This window comes from Notolepis coatsorum (assembly GCF_963971535.1).
Source record: "Notolepis coatsorum genome assembly, chromosome: 2".
Lineage (NCBI taxonomy): Eukaryota > Metazoa > Chordata > Actinopteri > Aulopiformes > Paralepididae > Notolepis > Notolepis coatsorum.
In genome coordinates, this window is record NC_140166.1 from 225597341 (window position 1) to 225617772 (window position 20432).

A 20432-nucleotide genomic window follows, 5' to 3' on the forward strand; every position below is an offset into this window, starting at 1 on the left:
GACAATATCGGTATATCGGATATCTGTAAAAAAGCCAATATTGAATATCCCTAGTAGTAAACATACTGTACAGTAGGCTCCATCAAGCACCAACTGGGTTTCTTAAGGATTCCCTCCAGGTGTATTTTAAACCCTTAAAAGAATTTCTACATTGAATAACAATCTATATAAATATGCCTTTTCCACCATATCGTTCAATAAACTACTGTGAATGGCTTAGCAGCATCTCTACACCTTTGCCCTCATTGAAAATACAAGGAACTATGAATATGGTAATTGACAATGAGCACCCATTGACATTCACCAGTAAATGCAAGTCGGCAGCTTATATTCTTTCGATAAATGTCAATACCTACTCAGCCGTCTGTGCTGAAGCTAAAGGTGTCAAGTTACCACTATTGGACCGTGAGAGGTTCAGACTGTTAGTGACATCACACACATGCAACTCAGATTTCAGGGAGGGCTGTGGAAAAGGCACTTGCTTCTTAAAAAAAAACATCCAAGTGTCTTTTGTTTCCACCACAAACGTCTCAATCCATGCAGGATCCAAACATTGATCTGCAGTGAAAATAAAGAACATATGGAAGGTTTTTGGGATGTGTAATTCGACACAGCTGCCTTATTCAACACCACCTCCACACTTAAACCCACCAGCATGCAGTCTGACTCACTCTCTCTCTGCATAATTTTATATATTCAAGAGAATATGAGAAGAGGTAAAGATGTTCCTGGGTACTAAAATATGGCTCCCCGGTGGGTTCTCTGACGTGCCAGTAGAAACCACAAGACTGAGACTCCCAAGGGCCAATCCCAATCCCCTTCCCTTGGCCCGAGCCCTAGTTTTGGAGTGCCCTTGACATCTTCACCTAGGAAATGGGACACCACTCGTTACGTCATCAGCAGTCAAATAATTCATTCATTCTTTCGATAATTTTCAATGACAAGCATAAATACATGATTAAATACATTAAAATACATAATGTAAAGGACTCACATATTTTTGTAGTGGTAGTATATTTTACTACGTATCAGCTTATTTAGTTTTTGTAGGGCCTAACAATTTAACCTACAGTGTAGTTTAACATACAGTATGATAATGATATATGTGTTGTGAAGGATCAGATTAAACCGAATATATATGTTTATTTATATATATATATTTGAATAGTGTTTGTATATCGTTTGATATCCCCTGTATATTCCTTGTACAATATGCACTGAATATCCCTTTAGTCTACTGAACAGCCCATAATAGTTTCATTCCACCATTGGACGAGAACCTGGCGCCATCAGCCATACCCCTAGGTTCAAGTTCAATCGTGCCGCCCAACATGTCGTGGCAAGCCCCGGTACCAGCGTAGTAATACGTCTGGCAAAATACGAATGGTACTATTTGTTCATAGCGCATATATATATATGGCGCAAGTAAGTAGAACTTTCCTTTTAGTCCAGTTCTTTACCCTCCAACAGAGTAACAGACGCGAAGCCTCACCCACGACGCACGTGTGGTGTAGTAAGGCCTACTTGGCCTCAGAATAGGCATTGAGATATCGTGTGGATTAATAGTTGAATAGTCATAGTTTGGCACTATACCGTCGAGTTGGACGTATTCTATTAAGCTAATAATAGTCTATTTATGTATGGTGCATCGTTCGGTTAGAGTTATAAAGTTATCAGTACCCCCATCGTTCCTGACGTTATCTGGACGCTTAACCAGGCTGGGCAGACCACTAGTGGTGCTTGCATCCGAGGAGCTCCGGGCCAGGGCGACTGGACCTGTATATTGGATTACTCTACCCGGACGACGGCGAGCCTTCCACGGCTTGGATTATGCTTTGGGTGCTTTGATTATTCCATGGATAACGGCCAACACTGCGGAGTGTTGGAACTACCCCCCGGAGAGGACTCCAGGTGAGACGGCGCTCTACACCAGTGAGGTCGCCTCACGTCTCTCCGTTGTGGACCGGCAGCTACCGTCCACCAGAGGGTCCAGCTGTATTCGTCTGCGGACCGAGGTTCTGTGGGCACCGTGTTCAAGACTTTGGATTCTCCCAAGAAATCGTAGGCCAGATGGGATACCGCCAGCGGCTTCTCTAACCCCCCCCTCCTACTGTCTTACAACCAGCGGGACCCCCCCCCCCCCCTTAGTGTATCCAGCTATAATCATTTAAGTACGCTATAGTTTCCTAAAGAAACAGGTTGTATACTTACTCCCTGCGTAACCAGAGATTGGACATTCAATGTTGATTTACCTACGAATACTCATTTGCCATACAAGTGCATATTTCAAATCATAAGTGTAAACAAGTGAACGTTGTATATACCTTTTGCTATATTAAATATTCGATTTGTACATTTGTGTGGACTTCGTTTCATCAGGTGGGAAAGTGTTCATCATATTTATATCATGTACTGGATGGCCAGAAGTTAAAGTACAAGAGGTAGTGGTTTAATAATACCATATCTAACAATACAGTCAGGGAATTGTACCCCTCAGTTACAATTGGTCCTTCGAGCCGGAGGGTAACTAGTGTAATATTAATATAGTGTTATTAATATTGAAATGGCCTATGATGAACACTCCACGAAACGGTCCTCCTAACCTAGAACGCCCGCGGCGCAGACGACAGCCACCTCAGTACTTAGAGGATTACACTGTCAGTCAACTACCTAGCCTTCGACAAGCGGTAAACGCGGTAAAAGTAGAAAGTAAAATTATGTCTGACCTTAACGACCAGGTTTCCCCGACCACAGAGGCCCTAGTAGGTCCTAATGTAACTGACCAGGCTCACGGTGGGGACCAGGAGGGAGCTGACATGCCTTTACCCCCCGCCACTACCGAAGAAGTAGTCCCCGACCAGCCCCGGGAGGAAGACAACCCTACAGAGAGAGAACTCTGCACGGAAGAAGAGGAGGAGAGCGCCGAGGAAATAGAGCTCCAGGACTCCCCAACGAGTACCCCCAGGAGCGGCTCACGCAGGAGCGGCTCACCTCCACAACCGCCTTCCCCCAGCGAAGCGGAGAGGATGCTACAACAGGCGTTCCTCGTCAGCCTGACAGCCTCTACCGAACGCGATCGACTTCAGGGTGAACGCGATCGTCTCCAAGCACAGGCGCTTAGCGAGCGCGAACAACTCCAAGCGCAACAACGGAGCGAAGAAGAGCGCACACGCCTGGAGATGAGACGCCTTCAGACGGAAGAGAATATGGCAAGAGACCGGGCCGACGCCCAGCGCCGGTGCCCAAAGAGAAGCAGATCTCACCAAGCGCGAAGTCGAGTGCGACAAGTTACAAGCGCAGCTAATGGAGCAGCTGATCCGCAAGGCAACACCCTCTCCCTCCGCCAGGGGTTCAAGGAACTCGTCGAGACAACAGTCAAGGGCAGCGTCTCCTCAACGAGCAAGCGACCCTGAACTTGACCAACGGACCGAGCCTATACCCCCCGCAGACCCCCTTCCCAGACCGGTCCAAGCGAGACCCAGCTACAAGGAAGGAGCGGCATACACTGCGGAGAAGCTAAATAAACGATTACAGGATCTGGAAGATCTGATAGAGGAAGAAGAGGGAGAGGAGGAGAACCAAGCCCGACGACAGCACAGTACTCCACCGGACCAGGAGGTCCAGTACAGCCCAGGCTATACCCCCGCGGCGCTGCGCTACAGACCCCCGACTCTATTCACGGGTGAGCACGACGCACGACCAGCCCCGAGGAATAGCACCTGGACCAGCGGGCCATGGTACCCTGTCAGTACCAGCCCACAGCGAGGCGCAAGAGGGGACTCGCACAGGAGGTCTCTCCCCCAACGCTCGCCGATGTATCAGCCATCCACGGCGTCATACATTGCCACGCCGTCATTTCCAGACTTCGCCTATGAGAGTCGAGCACAGTACACGGAGCTCCGGATGTGCTTAGAGACAATGATGGTGGATGTCGCTGATGAACGCCACAAGTATGCAATATTACTGAAGCACCTGAAAGTACCGCGAGCGCACAATATAGCGCTAGCCTATGCCACCTCTTCGACACCATACACAGCGGCCCTAGCGGCGCTGGACCAGAGATATGGACGTATATGGGATTACGTAATCCAAGAGATAAGGCATATTGATCGCCTACCCCCAGCCACAGACAATCGCTCATTAGACAACCTGTCAATCAAAGTGCAGTCCCTGGTAGGGATGCTGGGAGCGCAACGGGAAAAGGGCATGCATGAGCTATACGCCAACTCTAACGTCGAGAGGATTTTGGAGAAGCTGCCACCCGCAAGACAAGAGCGTTTTAGGCGGCAGAGAGACTACCGGGATCCCAACGGCCCCGAACCATCCCTCCTTGATCTAGCCGACTTCCTGGCGAGAGAAGTCAGCAGCTTACGACTGGATACGTTCGGGCGGAGCACGCCAAGCTCCAGAGAGGGACCCAGGAGAATAAATGATGGAAGAAGATCGGTGACTGTCATGCACCAATCAGAGTCAGTACCGAGCAGTAAGAGCCACAGTACCCCCTCGAGAAAAGAGAAGTGGAAGATGGTTTGCCCCTACTGTGAGAAAGAACACTGGCTGTCACAATGTGACCTATTCACAAAGATGAATGCAGAAGAAGCGAGTCAATGGATAAAGTCCAACAGGCGCTGTTACCGATGTGCGCGACCACATATGGCAGCCGAATGCCGCCTAAAGAAAAGGTGCAGTCGGTGCGACGGAGCCCATCTAGATATACTACACGAAAGTAACAGAAGACGGCCTCCACCTGCACCACCGAGCGGCACCAAGGCAAGTGTCATGTACATTGACCCCGCCAGCAGCAGCGGCGCCCAAGTCCTCTTAAAGGTAGTCCGTGTGACATTGAGCTACCAAGATAAAGTCATGGACACTTACGCCGTCCTTGATGACGGGTCAGAGAAGACCCTTCTGCTCGCGTCCGCTGCGGCCCAGCTGGGACTGCGGGGGAGCAAGAACGAAATGACGATTCGGACAATAAGAAGAGATTTAAAGACGATAAAGGGCGAGAATGTCTCCTTCACTATCACAGCAAACGGGCAGCCAGAGCGACGGCATAAGATTACAAATGCTTTCACCAGCCAAGAAATAGGACTATCGCAGTACACCTACCCTATCGCCAAGTTGATGGATAAATATGTGCACCTGCGACAACTACCTATCCCGCTCATAGACGGCGCTACCCCGACCCTGCTGATAGGCTCCGACCATGCAGAACTCATAGTCCCGATTGACCGGGTCCATACAGGACCCCGAGGCTGTCCTGCAGCAGTCGAGACCCGCCTAGGGTGGACCCTACAAGGCCCCCTCGCTAAATCTCTCAACCGAACAGCAGCCACTAGCTGCCTCCACTCCAGAACGACAGAAGAAGACACCACTCTCCTGCAGCATGTCGAGAGGCTATGGACACTAGAGACAATGCCCTTTAAGAACGAAAAGAAAGATATTCGTTCTAAAGAAGACATTTACGCCATCAACCTACTCGAGCAAGGGACAAAGAGAGTCACAGTTGGCGGAGTGATGAGATACGCAACTCCACTCCTGAGGCGAGAGGGAATGCCCACCTTTCACGCAAAGAAAGACGCCACGGAGTGCTATCTATTGAACACAGAGCGGCGCCTAGCCAAAGACCCCGCTCAAGAGCGTGTGTACCGCGCTGAGATTGAGAAGCTAATCACAGCGGGACACGTAACAAAGATTGACATTAAAGAGGCCGATCAGACGACCGAATCATGGTACGTGCCGCATCACAAGGTCCATCACAACGGCAAGGATCGCATTGTGTTTAACTGCAGCTACCAGATCGGATCCCAAAATCTGAATAAAGTGCTCTTGCCCGGCCCCACACTCGGCCCCTCCCTACTAGGCGTGCTACTGCGCTTCCGCCAGGACAAGGTGGCTATCAGCGGGGATATCAAAGGGATGTTCTTGCAGGTGAGACTAGTAGAGGAGGACAAGCCCCTGCTGCGGTTCCTATGGAGAGAGAGGATCGGAGATGAGAACCCAGCCATCTACCAGTGGGAAGTACTCCCCTTCGGAACCACATGCAGCCCGTGCTGTGCTACATTTGCACTACAGAAACACGTCGCAGAGGACCCAACAGCAGATGAAGAGGTCCGACACAGTGTGAAGAACAGTTTCTACGTGGACAACTGTTTACAAAGCGTTTCGACTCAAGAAGAAGCCGAGGCTCTCCTAATCAAGTTACGCGCCTCCCTGATCAAAGGCGGCTTTGATCTCAGGCAGTGGGCCAGCAGTGACCCGCACGTATTGCGCAGCCTCTCCCCCGCGGACAAGGCTGCCAGCAGCGAGACCTGGATGGCGACCATCCCAGGAGACGCCCAAGAAATGACACTAGGACTAGTCTGGCGCTTCAAAACAGACTCGCTCCACTATAGACACAAACCCTTGGCTCCAGAGCAGGGAAGGTCGACGGCGATACCGACCACCAGACGGAGTGTGTACAGAACACTCGCCAGACAATATGACCCGTTGGGATGTATTCTACCTTACACCACCAGGGCAAAGATGATTGTACGAGCACTATGGGACAAGGACCAGGGCTGGGACGACCCAATACCCGCACACCTTGCCTCAACATGGAGAGAGTGGGAGACGGAACTCCGCTCACTCCCAGGCGTCAATATACGCCGCAGCTACTTCCCATCCACAGTGAGGCCAGAGACATGCGAGATTGATCTACACGTCTTCAGCGACGCCTCCGAAGTAGCCTATGGATCGGTGGCCTACTTGCGTGCCCAAGAGAAGGGAGGAAAGATACACACTGCTTTCATCCTGGCCCGCTCAAGAATAGCCCCACGTAAGCAACAATCTATCCCACGTCTAGAGCTCTGCGCAGCCCTAGCAGGAGCGCATCTAGCCACGTTAATCCAACGTGAACTCACCATTCCGGTGCACAGAACAATCTTGTGGTCAGATTCCACGACAGTACTCACATGGATCAAGTCTGATTCATGCAGATACAAAGTCTTCGTGGGAGTCAGAGTCACCGAGATTCAAGAGTTAACCGAAGCAGCGAGCTGGCGGTATGTGGACACCAAACACAACCCAGCTGACGTCATCACCCGGGGAATGTCTCTGGATGACCTCACCCGTCGCAACATCTACAGCGACGGACCAGAATTCCTCAAGCTCCCGGAAGGAGAGTGGCCTACGCCCACCCCACGGGAAGCAAGTAACGAGGAGGCTGAGAACAAGAAACCTATGTTCTGTGGACTGAGCACAGTCGCCTCCACAGACCCCAACATAGATGACTGCATTACCCTAGAGAGTGCGCAGCAGAGGACATTCCTGTGGCACCACCCAGAGATTCAGTCCACCACTGACATGTCAGCAGCTGACTACGAAGAAGCAGAACTTCTTCTACTACAACGAGCCCAGAGAGACTCGTTCCCCGACGAGCTAGACTGTCTACAGGGAGGAAACCCCGTCCCATCAGACAGCAGACTGCCCCACCTGGCACCAGAGAGTGACGCCCATAATCTCATCAGAGTGGGTGGTCGCCTGCGGAGAGCCCCCGATCTACCGGATGACATTAAGTACCCGATAGTCTTGAACAGCCGACACAAGGTCACAGAGCTGATCATAAAGAAATACGACGAGGATGTACACCACGCAGGAGCAGAGAGAGTCTTCGCGGAGATCAGACGTCGTTATTGGATACTGCAAGGGAGAGAAGCAGTGCGGCGCTTCCAGCGAACCTGTCTAGACTGCCGTAAGTGGCGCGCGCAGCCCAGCATACCACGGATGGCTGACATACCTCCCTGTCGCCTCCGACTCGGCGACAAGCCATTCCACTCCACAGGCATGGACTGTTTTGGCCCGTTGTATATAAAGAGAGGAAGAGGAACCGAGAAGCGGTGGGGTATCGTATTCAAATGCATGACCACCAGAGCGATACATATCGAGCTCCTTCCGACCATGAGCACAGACTCATTCCTTATGGCCTTCTGAAGATTCACATCACGGAAAGGAAAACCGTCTACATTGTTGTCTGATCACGGGACAAACTTCAAAGGCGGAGAAAGAGAGCTGAGAGAGAGCTTCCAAGCTATGGGCCCAGAACTTAAGACCCACCTAGCTCCATCCCAGATTGACTTCCAGTTTAATCCCCCGAACGCACCCCACTTCGGTGGAACCTGGGAACGAGAAGTACGTTCCATAAAGACAGCCCTGTACGCCGTGCTTGGGGCCCAGACTGTGGCGGAGGAAGTCCTAATGACAGTCCTCACGGAGATCGAGGGAGTATTGAACTCAAAGCCCCTCGGTTACGTCTCCAGTGATGTAGCAGATGTCGACCCAGTCAACCCCAACACACTCTTAATGGGGCGGCTGGACCCCGCGCTACCCCAGACAATGTACAGGCCTGAAGAAGCGAACGGCCGAAGAATGTGGAGGTACAGTCAAGTACTAGCTGACAAGTTTTGGAGCAGCTTCCTACTCCACTACCTACCGTCTCTACAGACCCGCCAGAAGTGGGTAAAAGAGAGAGACAATTTGACAGAAGGAACAGTCGTCATGATTATCGACCAGTCACTACCCAGAGCTATGTGGCCGGCTGGCCGCGTAAGCAAAGTGATCACCGGTGCCGATGGCAAGGTCCGAGCAGCTGAAGTACTCGTCCAAGGGCGCACTTACACACGACCCGTGGCGAGGCTAATAGAACTGCCCCGACTCCCAGACACTATCGATGATGACCATGACCCCATGACTTTGTGAGTTGACTGACCCTTACAGCGGACCTTGAGTGGTAGACAGTGCGGTTAATCTGTCTCTGCTTAGCTAATTAGGTGGGACTAATTAGGGGGCGGCTGTTGTGAAGGATCAGATTAAACCGAATATATATGTTTATTTATATATATTTGAATAGTGTTTGTATATCGTTTGATATCCCCTGTATATTCCTTGTACAATATGCACTGAATATCCCTTTAGTCTACTGAACAGCCCATAATAGTTTCATTCCACCATTGGACGAGAACCTGGCGCCATCAGCCATACCCCTAGGTTCAAGTTCAATCGTGCCGCCCAACATGTCGTGGCAAGCCCCGGTACCAGCGTAGTAATACGTCTGGCAAAATACGAATGGTACTATTTGTTCATAGCGCATATATATATGGCGCAAGTAAGTAGAACTTTCCTTTTAGTCCAGTTCTTTACCCTCCAACAGGGTAACAGACGCGAAGCCTCACCCACGACGCACGTGTGGTGTAGTAAGGCCTACTTGGCCTCAGAATAGGCATTGAGATATCGTGTGGATTAATAGTTGAATAGTCATAGTTTGGCACTATACCGTCGAGTTGGACGTATTCTATTAAGCTAATAATAGTCTATTTATGTATGGTGCATCGTTCGGTTAGAGTTATAAAGTTATCAGTACCCCCATCGTTCCTGACGTTATCTGGACGCTTAACCAGGCTGGGCAGACCACTAGTGGTGCTTGCATCCGAGGAGCTCCGGGCCAGGGCGACTGGACCTGTATATTGGATTACTCTACCCGGACGACGGCGAGCCTTCCACGGCTTGGATTATGCTTTGGGTGCTTTGATTATTCCATGGATAACGGCCAACACTGCGGAGTGTTGGAACTACCCCCCGGAGAGGACTCCAGGTGAGACGGCGCTCTACACCAGTGAGGTCGCCTCACGTCTCTCCGTTGTGGACCGGCAGCTACCGTCCACCAGAGGGTCCAGCTGTATTCGTCTGCGGACCGAGGTTCTGTGGGCACCGTGTTCAAGACTTTGGCCAGATGGGATACCGCCAGCGGCTTCTCTAACCCCCCCCTCCTACTGTCTTACAACCAGCGGGACCCCCCCCCCCCCTTAGTGTATCCAGCTATAATCATTTAAGTACCATCGCTATAGTTTCCTAAAGAAACAGGTTGTATACTTACTCCCTGCGTAACCAGAGATTGGACATTCAATGTTGATTTACCTACGAATACTAATTTGCCATACAAGTGCATATTTCAAATCATAAGTGTAAACAAGTGAACGTTGTATATACCTTTTGCTATATTAAATATTCGATTTGTACATTTGTGTGGACTTCGTTTCATCAGGTGGGAAAGTGTTCATCATATTTATATCATGTACTGGATGGCCAGAAGTTAAAGTACAAGAGGTAGTGGTTTAATAATACCATATCTAACAATACAGTCAGGGAATTGTACCCCTCAGTTACAATATGTATTAATTGTATGTATCAAACACAGTACTTTATTTACAGCGTATTTTATTTTACAATATTCTTTTTGAAATCCCACACAATTCGGTAGCTTCTCATTTCAGATAGTGTCGTGTACTGTATCCTGGTTTCCAAGTCATCCGGATGTTCTCACCTTGATGTTCTCACCTTGTATCTAGTAGACGAGTAATTACATTACGCTGCATTACATTACATTACTGTACACTGCATTACATTACATTACTGTACACTGCATTACATTACATTACTGTACACTGCATTACATTACATTACTGTACACTGCATTGCATTACATTACTGTACACTGCATTACATTACTGTACGATGCATTACATTACTGTACACTGCATTACATTACATTACTGTACACTGCATTACATTACATTACTGTACGCTGCATTACATTACATTACTGTACACTGCATTACATTACATTACTGTACGCTGCATTACATTACATTACATTACTGTACACTGCATTACATTACTGTGCACTGCATTACATTACTGTACGCTGCATTACATTACATTACTGTACGCTGCATTACATTACATTACTGTACACTGCATTACATTACATTACTGTACACTGCATTACATTACATTACTGTACGCTGCATTACATTACATTACTGTACACTGCATTACATTACATTACTGTACGCTGCATTACATTACATTACTGTACACTGCATTACATTACTGTGCACTGCATTACATTACTGTACGCTGCATTACATTACATTACTGTACGCTGCATTACATTACAGTACACTGCATTACATTACTGTACACTGCATTACATTACATTACTGTACGCTGCATTACATTACATTACTGTACACTGCATTACATTACATTACTGTACGCTACATTACATTACAGTACGCTGCATTACATTACATTACTGTACGCTGCATTACATTACAGTACACTGCATTACATTACATTACTGTACACTGCATTACATTACATTAATGTACACTGCATTACATTACATTACTGTACACTGCATTACATTACATTACTGTACACTGCATTACATTACATTACTGTACACTGCATTACATTACATTACTGTACGCTGCATTACATAACTGTACGCTGCATTACATTACATTACTGTACGCTGCATTACATTACAGTACTGTACACTGCATTACATTACTGTGCACTGCATTACATTACAGTACACTGCATTGCATTACTGTACACTGCATTACATTACATTACTGTACGCTGCATTACATTACATTACTGTACGCTGCATTACATTACATTACTGTACGCTGCATTACATTACAGTACACTGCATTACATTACATTACTGTACACTGCATTACATTACTGTATGCTGCATTACATTACATTACTGTATGCTGCATTACATTACATTACATTACTGTAAGCTGCATTACATTACATTACTGTACGCTGCATTACATTACATTACATAACTGTACGCTGCATTACATTACTGTACACTGCATTACATTACATTACTGTACGCTGCATTACATTACATTACTGTACACTGCATTACATTACATTACATTACTGTACGCTGCATTACATTACATTACTGTACACTGCATTACATTACATAACTGTATGCTGCATTACATTACTGTACACTGCATTACATTACATTACATTACTGTACGCTGCATTACATTACATTACTGTACACTGCATTACATTACATAACTGTATGCTGCATTACATTACTGTACACTGCATTACATTACATTACATTACTGTAAGCTGCATTACATTACATTACTGTACACTGCATTACATTACATTACTGTAAGCTGCATTACATTGCATGAATGTACACTGCATTACATTACATTACATTACTGTAAGCTGCATTACATTACATTACTGTACACTGCATTACATTACTGTACACTGCATTACATTACATTACTGTACACTGCATTACATTACTGTAAGCTGCATTACATTGCATGAATGTACACTGCATTACATTACATTACTGTAAGCTGCATTACATTACATTACTGTAAGCTGCATTACATTACATTACATTACATTACTGTAAGCTGCATTACATTACATTACTGTAAGCTGCATTACATTGCATGAATGTACACTGCATTACATTACATTACATTACATTACTGTAAGCTGCATTACATTACATTACTGTACACTGCATTACATTACATTACTGTACGCTGCATTACATTACATTACTGTACACTGCATTACATTACTGTAAGCTGCATTACATTACTGTAAGCTGCATTACATTGCATGAATGTACACTGCATTACATTGCATTACTGTACACTGCATTACATTACATTACTGTACACTGCATTACATTACATTACTGTACGCTGCATTACATTACATTACATTACTGTGCACTGCATTACATTACAGTACACTGCATTGCATTACTGTACACTGCATTACATTACATTACTGTACGCTGCATTACATTACATTACTGTACGCTGCATTACATTACATTACTGTACGCTGCATTACATTACAGTACACTGCATTACATTACATTACTGTACACTGCATTACATTACTGTATGCTGCATTACATTACATTACTGTATGCTGCATTACATTACATTACTGTAAGCTGCATTACATTACATTACTGTACGCTGCATTACATTACATTACATAACTGTACGCTGCATTACATTACTGTACACTGCATTATATTACATTACTGTACGCTGCATTACATTACATTACTGTACACTGCATTACATTACATTACATTACTGTACGCTGCATTACATTACATTACTGTACACTGCATTACATTACATAACTGTATGCTGCATTACATTACTGTACACTGCATTACATTACATTACATTACTGTACGCTGCATTACATTACATTACTGTACACTGCATTACATTACATAACTGTATGCTGCATTACATTACTGTACACTGCATTACATTACATTACATTACTGTAAGCTGCATTACATTACATTACTGTACACTGCATTACATTACATTACTGTAAGCTGCATTACATTGCATGAATGTACACTGCATTACATTACATTACATTACTGTAAGCTGCATTACATTACATTACTGTACACTGCATTACATTACTGTACACTGCATTACATTACATTACTGTACACTGCATTACATTACTGTAAGCTGCATTACATTGCATGAATGTACACTGCATTACATTACATTACTGTAAGCTGCATTACATTACATTACTGTAAGCTGCATTACATTACATTACATTACATTACTGTAAGCTGCATTACATTACATTACTGTAAGCTGCATTACATTGCATGAATGTACACTGCATTACATTACATTACATTACATTACTGTAAGCTGCATTACATTACATTACTGTACACTGCATTACATTACATTACTGTACGCTGCATTACATTACATTACTGTACACTGCATTACATTACTGTAAGCTGCATTACATTACTGTAAGCTGCATTACATTGCATGAATGTACACTGCATTACATTGCATTACTGTACACTGCATTACATTACATTACTGTACGCTGCATTACATTGCATTACTGTACGCTGCATTACATTATTGTACGATGCATTACATTACATTACTGTACACTGCATTACATTACATTACAGTACACTGCATTACATTACATTACTGTACACTGCATTACATTACATTACTGTATGCTGCATTACATTACATTACTGTAAGCTGCATTACATTACATTACATTACATTACTGTAAGCTGCATTACATTACTGTAAGCTGCATTACATTACATTACTGTACGCTGCATTACATTACATTACATTACTGTAAGCTGCATTACATTACATTACTGTAAGCTGCATTACATTACATTACATAACTGTACGCTGCATTACATTACATTACATTACATTACTGTACGCTGCATTACATTACATTACATTACTGTACGCTGCATTACATTACATTACTGTACGCTGCATTACATTACATTACTGTACACTGCATTACATTACATTACATTACTGTAAGCTGCATTACATTACATTACTGTACACTGCATTACATTACATAACTGTAAGCTGCATTACATTACATTACTGTACGCTGCATTACATTACTGTACACTGCATTACATTACAGTACACTGCATTACATTACTGTACACTGCATTACATTACATTACTGTAAGCTGCATTACATTACATTACTGTACGCTGCATTACATTACTGTACACTGCATTACATTACATTACTGTACACTGCATTACATTACTGTACGCTGCATTACATTACTGTACACTGCATTACATTGCATTACTGTACACTGCATTACATTACATTACTGTACGCTGCATTACATTGCATTACTGTATGCTGATTACATTACATTACTGTACACTGCATTACATTACATTACTGTACGCTGCATTACATTGCATTACTGTACGCTGCATTACATTACTGTACGATGCATTACATTACATTACTGTACACTGCATTACATTACATTACTGTAAGCTGCATTACATTACTGTACGCTGAATTACATTACTGTATTCTGCATTACATTGCATTACTGTACACTGCATTACATTACTGTACACTACATTACTGTACGCTGCATTACATTACATTACATTACTGTACGCTGCATTACATTAGATTACTGTACGCTGCATTACATTACATTACATTACTGTATGCTGCATTACATTACATTACTGTACGCTGCATTACATTACATTACTGTACACTGCATTACATTACATTACTGTACACTGCATTGCATTGCATTACTGTACACTGCATTACATTACATTACTGTACGCTGCATTACATTACATTACTGTACGCTGCATTACATTACATTACTGTACACTGCATTACATGGCATTACATGACACTCCATCCTGGGGGAGAGGATAGTGATTCCAACTTCAGCTCTGGAACTGACTGACTGGAACTCCCTCTCTCTCTCTCTCTCTCCCTCTCTCTCTCTCTCCCTCCTCCCTCTCTCTCCCTCCCTCTCCCTCCTGCCCTCTCTCTCTCTCCCTCCTCCCTCCCTCTCCCTCCTCCCTCCCTCCTCTCCTCTCCTCTCCTCTCCTCTCCTCTCCTCTCCTCTCCTCTCCTCCTCTCCTCTCCTCTCCTCTCCTCCACTATGTGCATCTCTTTCCTCTCTCAGGGTGTCCTTGCGGACGTAGAGATGGAGCTGAATGTCTTCTCTCTCTTGTCTGCTACAGGAGTCTCGGGAGGAGAGTGTCCTCACGGACATAGAGCTGGACGGCCAGCCCTCTCCTCCAGCTACCATGTACCACGGACCAGCCTTCCCTCCCCAACCCTCTGCTCCTCTCCCTGCCCAGGAGCAGGCCTCTGTCCTCAGCCTGATCCAGCACCGGGAGGCCCTGGAGAACCGCCTGGTGGACTGGTGAGACACACAACCTACTGCCTGCCTGATGAGCAGCGATAGGGCCGACGTTACTGCCTTTCAGAGGTCATAGCGGCCTCCATTTTAAAGCTAGAAGTCATAGCGGCCTCCATTTTAAAGCTAGAACAAAGATAGAGGTATCATTGGACACTAGACAATTAAAGGGGTTTGTATGTACCAGCTAGCTAATTTAACTTGACAGCTCATTTAAAGGCCCACTTGCAGGTTAAACCCTACTCTTCAACTATGGGTAGTTTACATTTAATTTTTTTCCATTTGACGCCGGAAATTCCACTCAGAAAGGGTTAAAAATGTCCATGCACGAATAACATGTATGGAGCCAATCAAAAAGCTTATCAGACGCTATCAGTGCCGTGACGTCACTGAAGGTAACTTTCCCCTACTTCTCATCCACTACAATGGAGTTTTGACGAGTGCAGAAAGCCATTTCCTTGATCCAAATGGACGCCTTACAAGACACAAATGGGTTTAATCGTCGGAGAGACTTTGATGGACCAGCTACAACTGAATTTTTGGTTGAAACAAGGTAGTTATAAGGGTTTTAATGTCGTACAAAAAGAACTACATGTACCACTAAGCAGCCTGTTGTTCAGTACAGCAGCGCTATTGGTCTCTTCTCTTGTCTACGTATGTATTATCTATATCTACGTATGTATTATGTCAAGTGTCAAGCTTTTGTGAAATTATGAAGAAATTGCCGCTTTGAAATAGAAAATTCCTGCCTTATCGAAAGATAAATCTACACTAGAAGATCTCAGGCAAGATAAAGACCAAGCTGTCGTGCTGTCGTGTCCATTCATTGGCCCTCCCTTATTTGGGCAGAAAGATTACAACACGCATGATAGGTCCATCTGTCCTGTCTGTCTGCAGGGTGGAGCAACAGCTGATGGCCAGGATGATCTCTGAGTTGTACCGCCCCCCTCCCTCTGACCCCACCCAGAATGACTCCACTACCCAATCAGAGCCAGAGGAGAGGAGCGCCGCCTCAGACATTGGTGAGCAGAGAGGACGATGAAATATCACTTCAGTTATCTCTCTGTGTTATAAAGTCATGGGGGGGTTTCACAGGTCTTTTACACTCTAGTTAATTTAGTCATCTGTGTTGTTCTCACACTCTTATGAAAGCTAGTGCGGCCGGGTAGCACAGCGGACTAAGCGTCTGTCTACCACCGCAGAGACACTGGTATCGAATCCGGCTGTCAGCGGTGCCTCCGGCTTGGCCGGTCGTCATACTGACACAATTGGCAGAGTCAGCGGGAGGGAAGCCGGTGGGTGGTAATCTGGTCGTTGTAAACAGCGACTCCTACAGGTCGGTCGGGGCGCCTGCACAGCGAGCGAGGGAGGGAAATGGTGAAGGTAGTGTGACCCTCCCACGCGTTACACTTCACCAATGAGAGTCCGCGCTGCAGGTGAAAAGAGGCTGCTGGCTGTCTCCTATGTCTCGGAGGAAGCATGTGATAGACTTCAGGGCTCCCTAGACCGACCAGTGGGGGGCACATGTGTGCAACGACCAGGAAGGGGAGGGGGGAATTGGCATAACGACTAAATTAGGATGGGAGAAAAATACAGAAAAATAGGAGGAGAAAAAGTGGATAAAAAAAGAGAGCTAGAGCTGCTCCATTATAGCCAGAATCGTAATCAAGTCAACATTATTTTGGTCAATATTGTGATCACAAGGGGCGCCAGGGTGGCACACCACGTAACGCACTGAGGTGCAACGCGGCCGTCCCGGGTTCGACTCCCAGACCCGGCGACCTTTGCCGCATGTCTTCCCCCACATCTCCTCCCGTTCTTCCTCTCTGCCGGACTTGTCCAATAAAAGCCAATAGAAATCTACCAAAAACATAATATTTAAAAAATATATATTGTGATCACAATTATTTAAGACAATTACTCATTGACGTTGGAAACATCATGCATTTATTGAACTTAAAAACAAAAACATGATCTGGCTAAAAGTTGATTACCTTGTTTTCATAATCGTTGGAAGCCAAAATCCTAATTGAAAATAAAATGTGATTAATTGCCCAGCCTTAATGAAGTACATGTATCTGTTTGTGTGTGTGTGTGTGTTGTTTGTTGTGTGCGTGCATGCGTATTTGTGTGTCTGTGAGTCTTTGTGTATGTCTGTGCGTGTACATTTGTGTGCATTCATGCCTATTTTGTGTGCGTATCTGTGTCTGTGTGCGTGTGTACATTTCTATGTGTGTGACTGTGTCTATGTGTGTCTGTTTGTGTGTGCATGTGTGTCTGTTTGTGTGTACATTTGTTTGTGTGTGTGCATGTGTACATTTGTTTATTGTGTGCGTGCGTGTGCGTGCGTGCGCGCGTGTGTGTGTGTGTGTCTGTGTGTGTGTGTGTGTCTGTGTGTGTGCGTGTGTGTGTGTGTGTGTGTGTGTGTGCGTGTGCACGTGCGTGCGTGTGCGCGTGTGCGTGTGTGTGTGTGTGTGTGTAGTAGAGGGAGCAGGGCCCGCAGGCCTCCAGCTGTTTGTGGACGCTGGCGTCCCGGTGGACTCGGAGCTCGTCAGGCTGTTGGTGGACGAGGCTCTGGCTGAGATGGTGGCTCTGATGCTGGGAGAGAGAGAGGGACTGGAGAGACACACACCACCTGCCCAGGAACCACCACCACCATCACCATCACCACCACCACCACTGGAGGTAGTACCATGTTGTCTAATCTTAGCTGAATTTAATTTAATTTAATTTAAAGGGGACATGCATTGCTATTCCTTGCACTATTTGGGCAACTTTACATAATTCCTGTGAGTCTATGGAAGACATCTGTACATTTAAAAGCATAATTTTTCAGTCTCAGGATTTCAGGCTGTTATTGGATGGGCTCCGCCCATAAGCGCTTTGAGTGACAGTCACCCACACAGCGTGATACATATGAGAGAGAGTGAGAGAGAGAACGAGCAACGATGCTCCGACGAGGGAGAGAGATGGCCCACACACATTTACACACACTTCTGCACGCGGTCCCGCCAGTCCCTCTCTCTCTCTCCCTCTCTATCTCTCTCTCTCTCGTTCTCTGCCTCTCTGTCAAAACCCGTTTGAGGAAGTGTCGGGTTACACTATGCGCTACAACCACAGAGGGGGCGTTACTGCAAATCAGTACCTTATTCACGTCAGCAATACCGTCAAATCAGAACAGTTGAGTGAGGGAAGATCTCGTGAACTCGAGACTAGACTGATGAGTCAATATGATAATTAACAACACAGACCACATTGATATAATCCCCAATTGCCAGGATACAAATGCTAAACACGGGAAAATGCCATTTATAATGCATGGGACCTTTAATTTAATTGAACTGAGCTGCTTCAGCAGGACACTTGACCTGTTGACTGTATTCAATGTGTCTTGTTCTTCCAGGAGAGGTTGGTACCCACCCCGGTGCCGACCCCAGAGCCCAGCCCAGGGATACCCAGCCGTGAGCCCTCTCCCCTGGGCACCCCTCAGCCCTCAGAGCAGAGCAGCCTGGAGCAGACACTACCTCCTCAGCACTCCACACCCGCAGGTCTGAAACCATCACATCACACACCTGTAGTGACATCACACACCATCACCTGTAGTGACATCACACACCATCACCTGTAGTGACATCATCACACACCATCACCTGTAGTGACATCATCACACCATCACCCTGTAGTGACATCATCACACACCATCACCTGTAGTGACATCACACACCATCACCTGTAGTGACATCATCACACACCATCACCTGTAGTGACATCATCACACACCATCACCTGTAGTGACATCATCACACACCATCACCTGTAGTGACATCATCACACACCATCACCTGTAGTGACATCATCACACACCATCACCTGTAGTGACAGCACACACCATCACCTGTAGTGACATCACAAACCATCACCTGTAGTGACATCATCACACCATCACCTGTAGTGATATCATCACACCATCACCCTGTAGTGACATCATCACACCATCACCTGTAGTGACATCACAAACCATCACCTGTAGTGACATCATCACACCATCACCTGTTCTAACGTTGTTTTTTCTCCTCCATTTTTTCTGTATTTTTCTCCCATCCCAATTTAGTCGTTATGCCAATTCCCCCCTCCCCTTCCTGGTCGTTGCGCGCATTTGCCCCCCACTTGCCAGTCTAGGGAGCCCTGAAGTCTATCGCATGCGTCCTCCGATACATGTGGAGACAGCCAGCAGCCTCTTTTCACCTGACAGCGAGGACTCTCACTGGGGAAGTGTAACGCGTGGGAGGCTCACACTACCTTCCCCAATTCCCTCCCTCGCTTTGCAGGCGCCCCGACCGACCTGTAGGAGTCGCTGTTTACAACGACCAGGACCCACCCCCACCGACCGGCCAAGCCGGAGGCACCGCTGACAGCCGGATTCGATACCAGTGTCTCTGCGGTGGTAGACAGACGCTTAGTCCGCTGTGCTACCCGGCCGCCCCTGTTCTAACGTTGTTGACCGGGCCGGAACAGTGCTTTTTCATACGCTGTTGTCTGAATGTTGATTTTGCTCATACTGAAGTAGTGTTGGGCGATAAACCCAAAATGTACAGATAGCGACATTATGAATCTCTTACCGATCTAATTTGACCCATAATCGACGTGTTAGGAGGTGAATGCATTTCCTCCAGTGAGTAGTAGGCTTCCTGTGTCCCTTTAATTCAGCTGAATATACTGCAACCAATCACATGTTTACAGGCAAACATTACGATCACGCTGACAGACAAACATC

At 46.1% G+C, this 20432-nt stretch overlaps 1 protein-coding gene across 1 annotated transcript in view; it reads left to right on the forward strand.

Moving 5' to 3' along the window:
• LOC311223823 (protein TALPID3-like) overlaps positions 1 to 20432 on the forward strand; it is a gene marked incomplete at both ends in the record, with an annotated part of 71181 nt that overhangs the window by 33391 nt on the left and 17358 nt on the right. Inside the window, 4 exons of the mRNA XM_084308588.1 lie at positions 15480 to 15664; positions 16556 to 16680; positions 18141 to 18343; positions 19062 to 19206. Of these exons, the coding sequence (XP_084164714.1) occupies positions 15480 to 15664; positions 16556 to 16680; positions 18141 to 18343; positions 19062 to 19206 (658 nt within the window). The remainder of the gene's footprint in view (positions 1 to 15479; positions 15665 to 16555; positions 16681 to 18140; positions 18344 to 19061; positions 19207 to 20432) is intronic.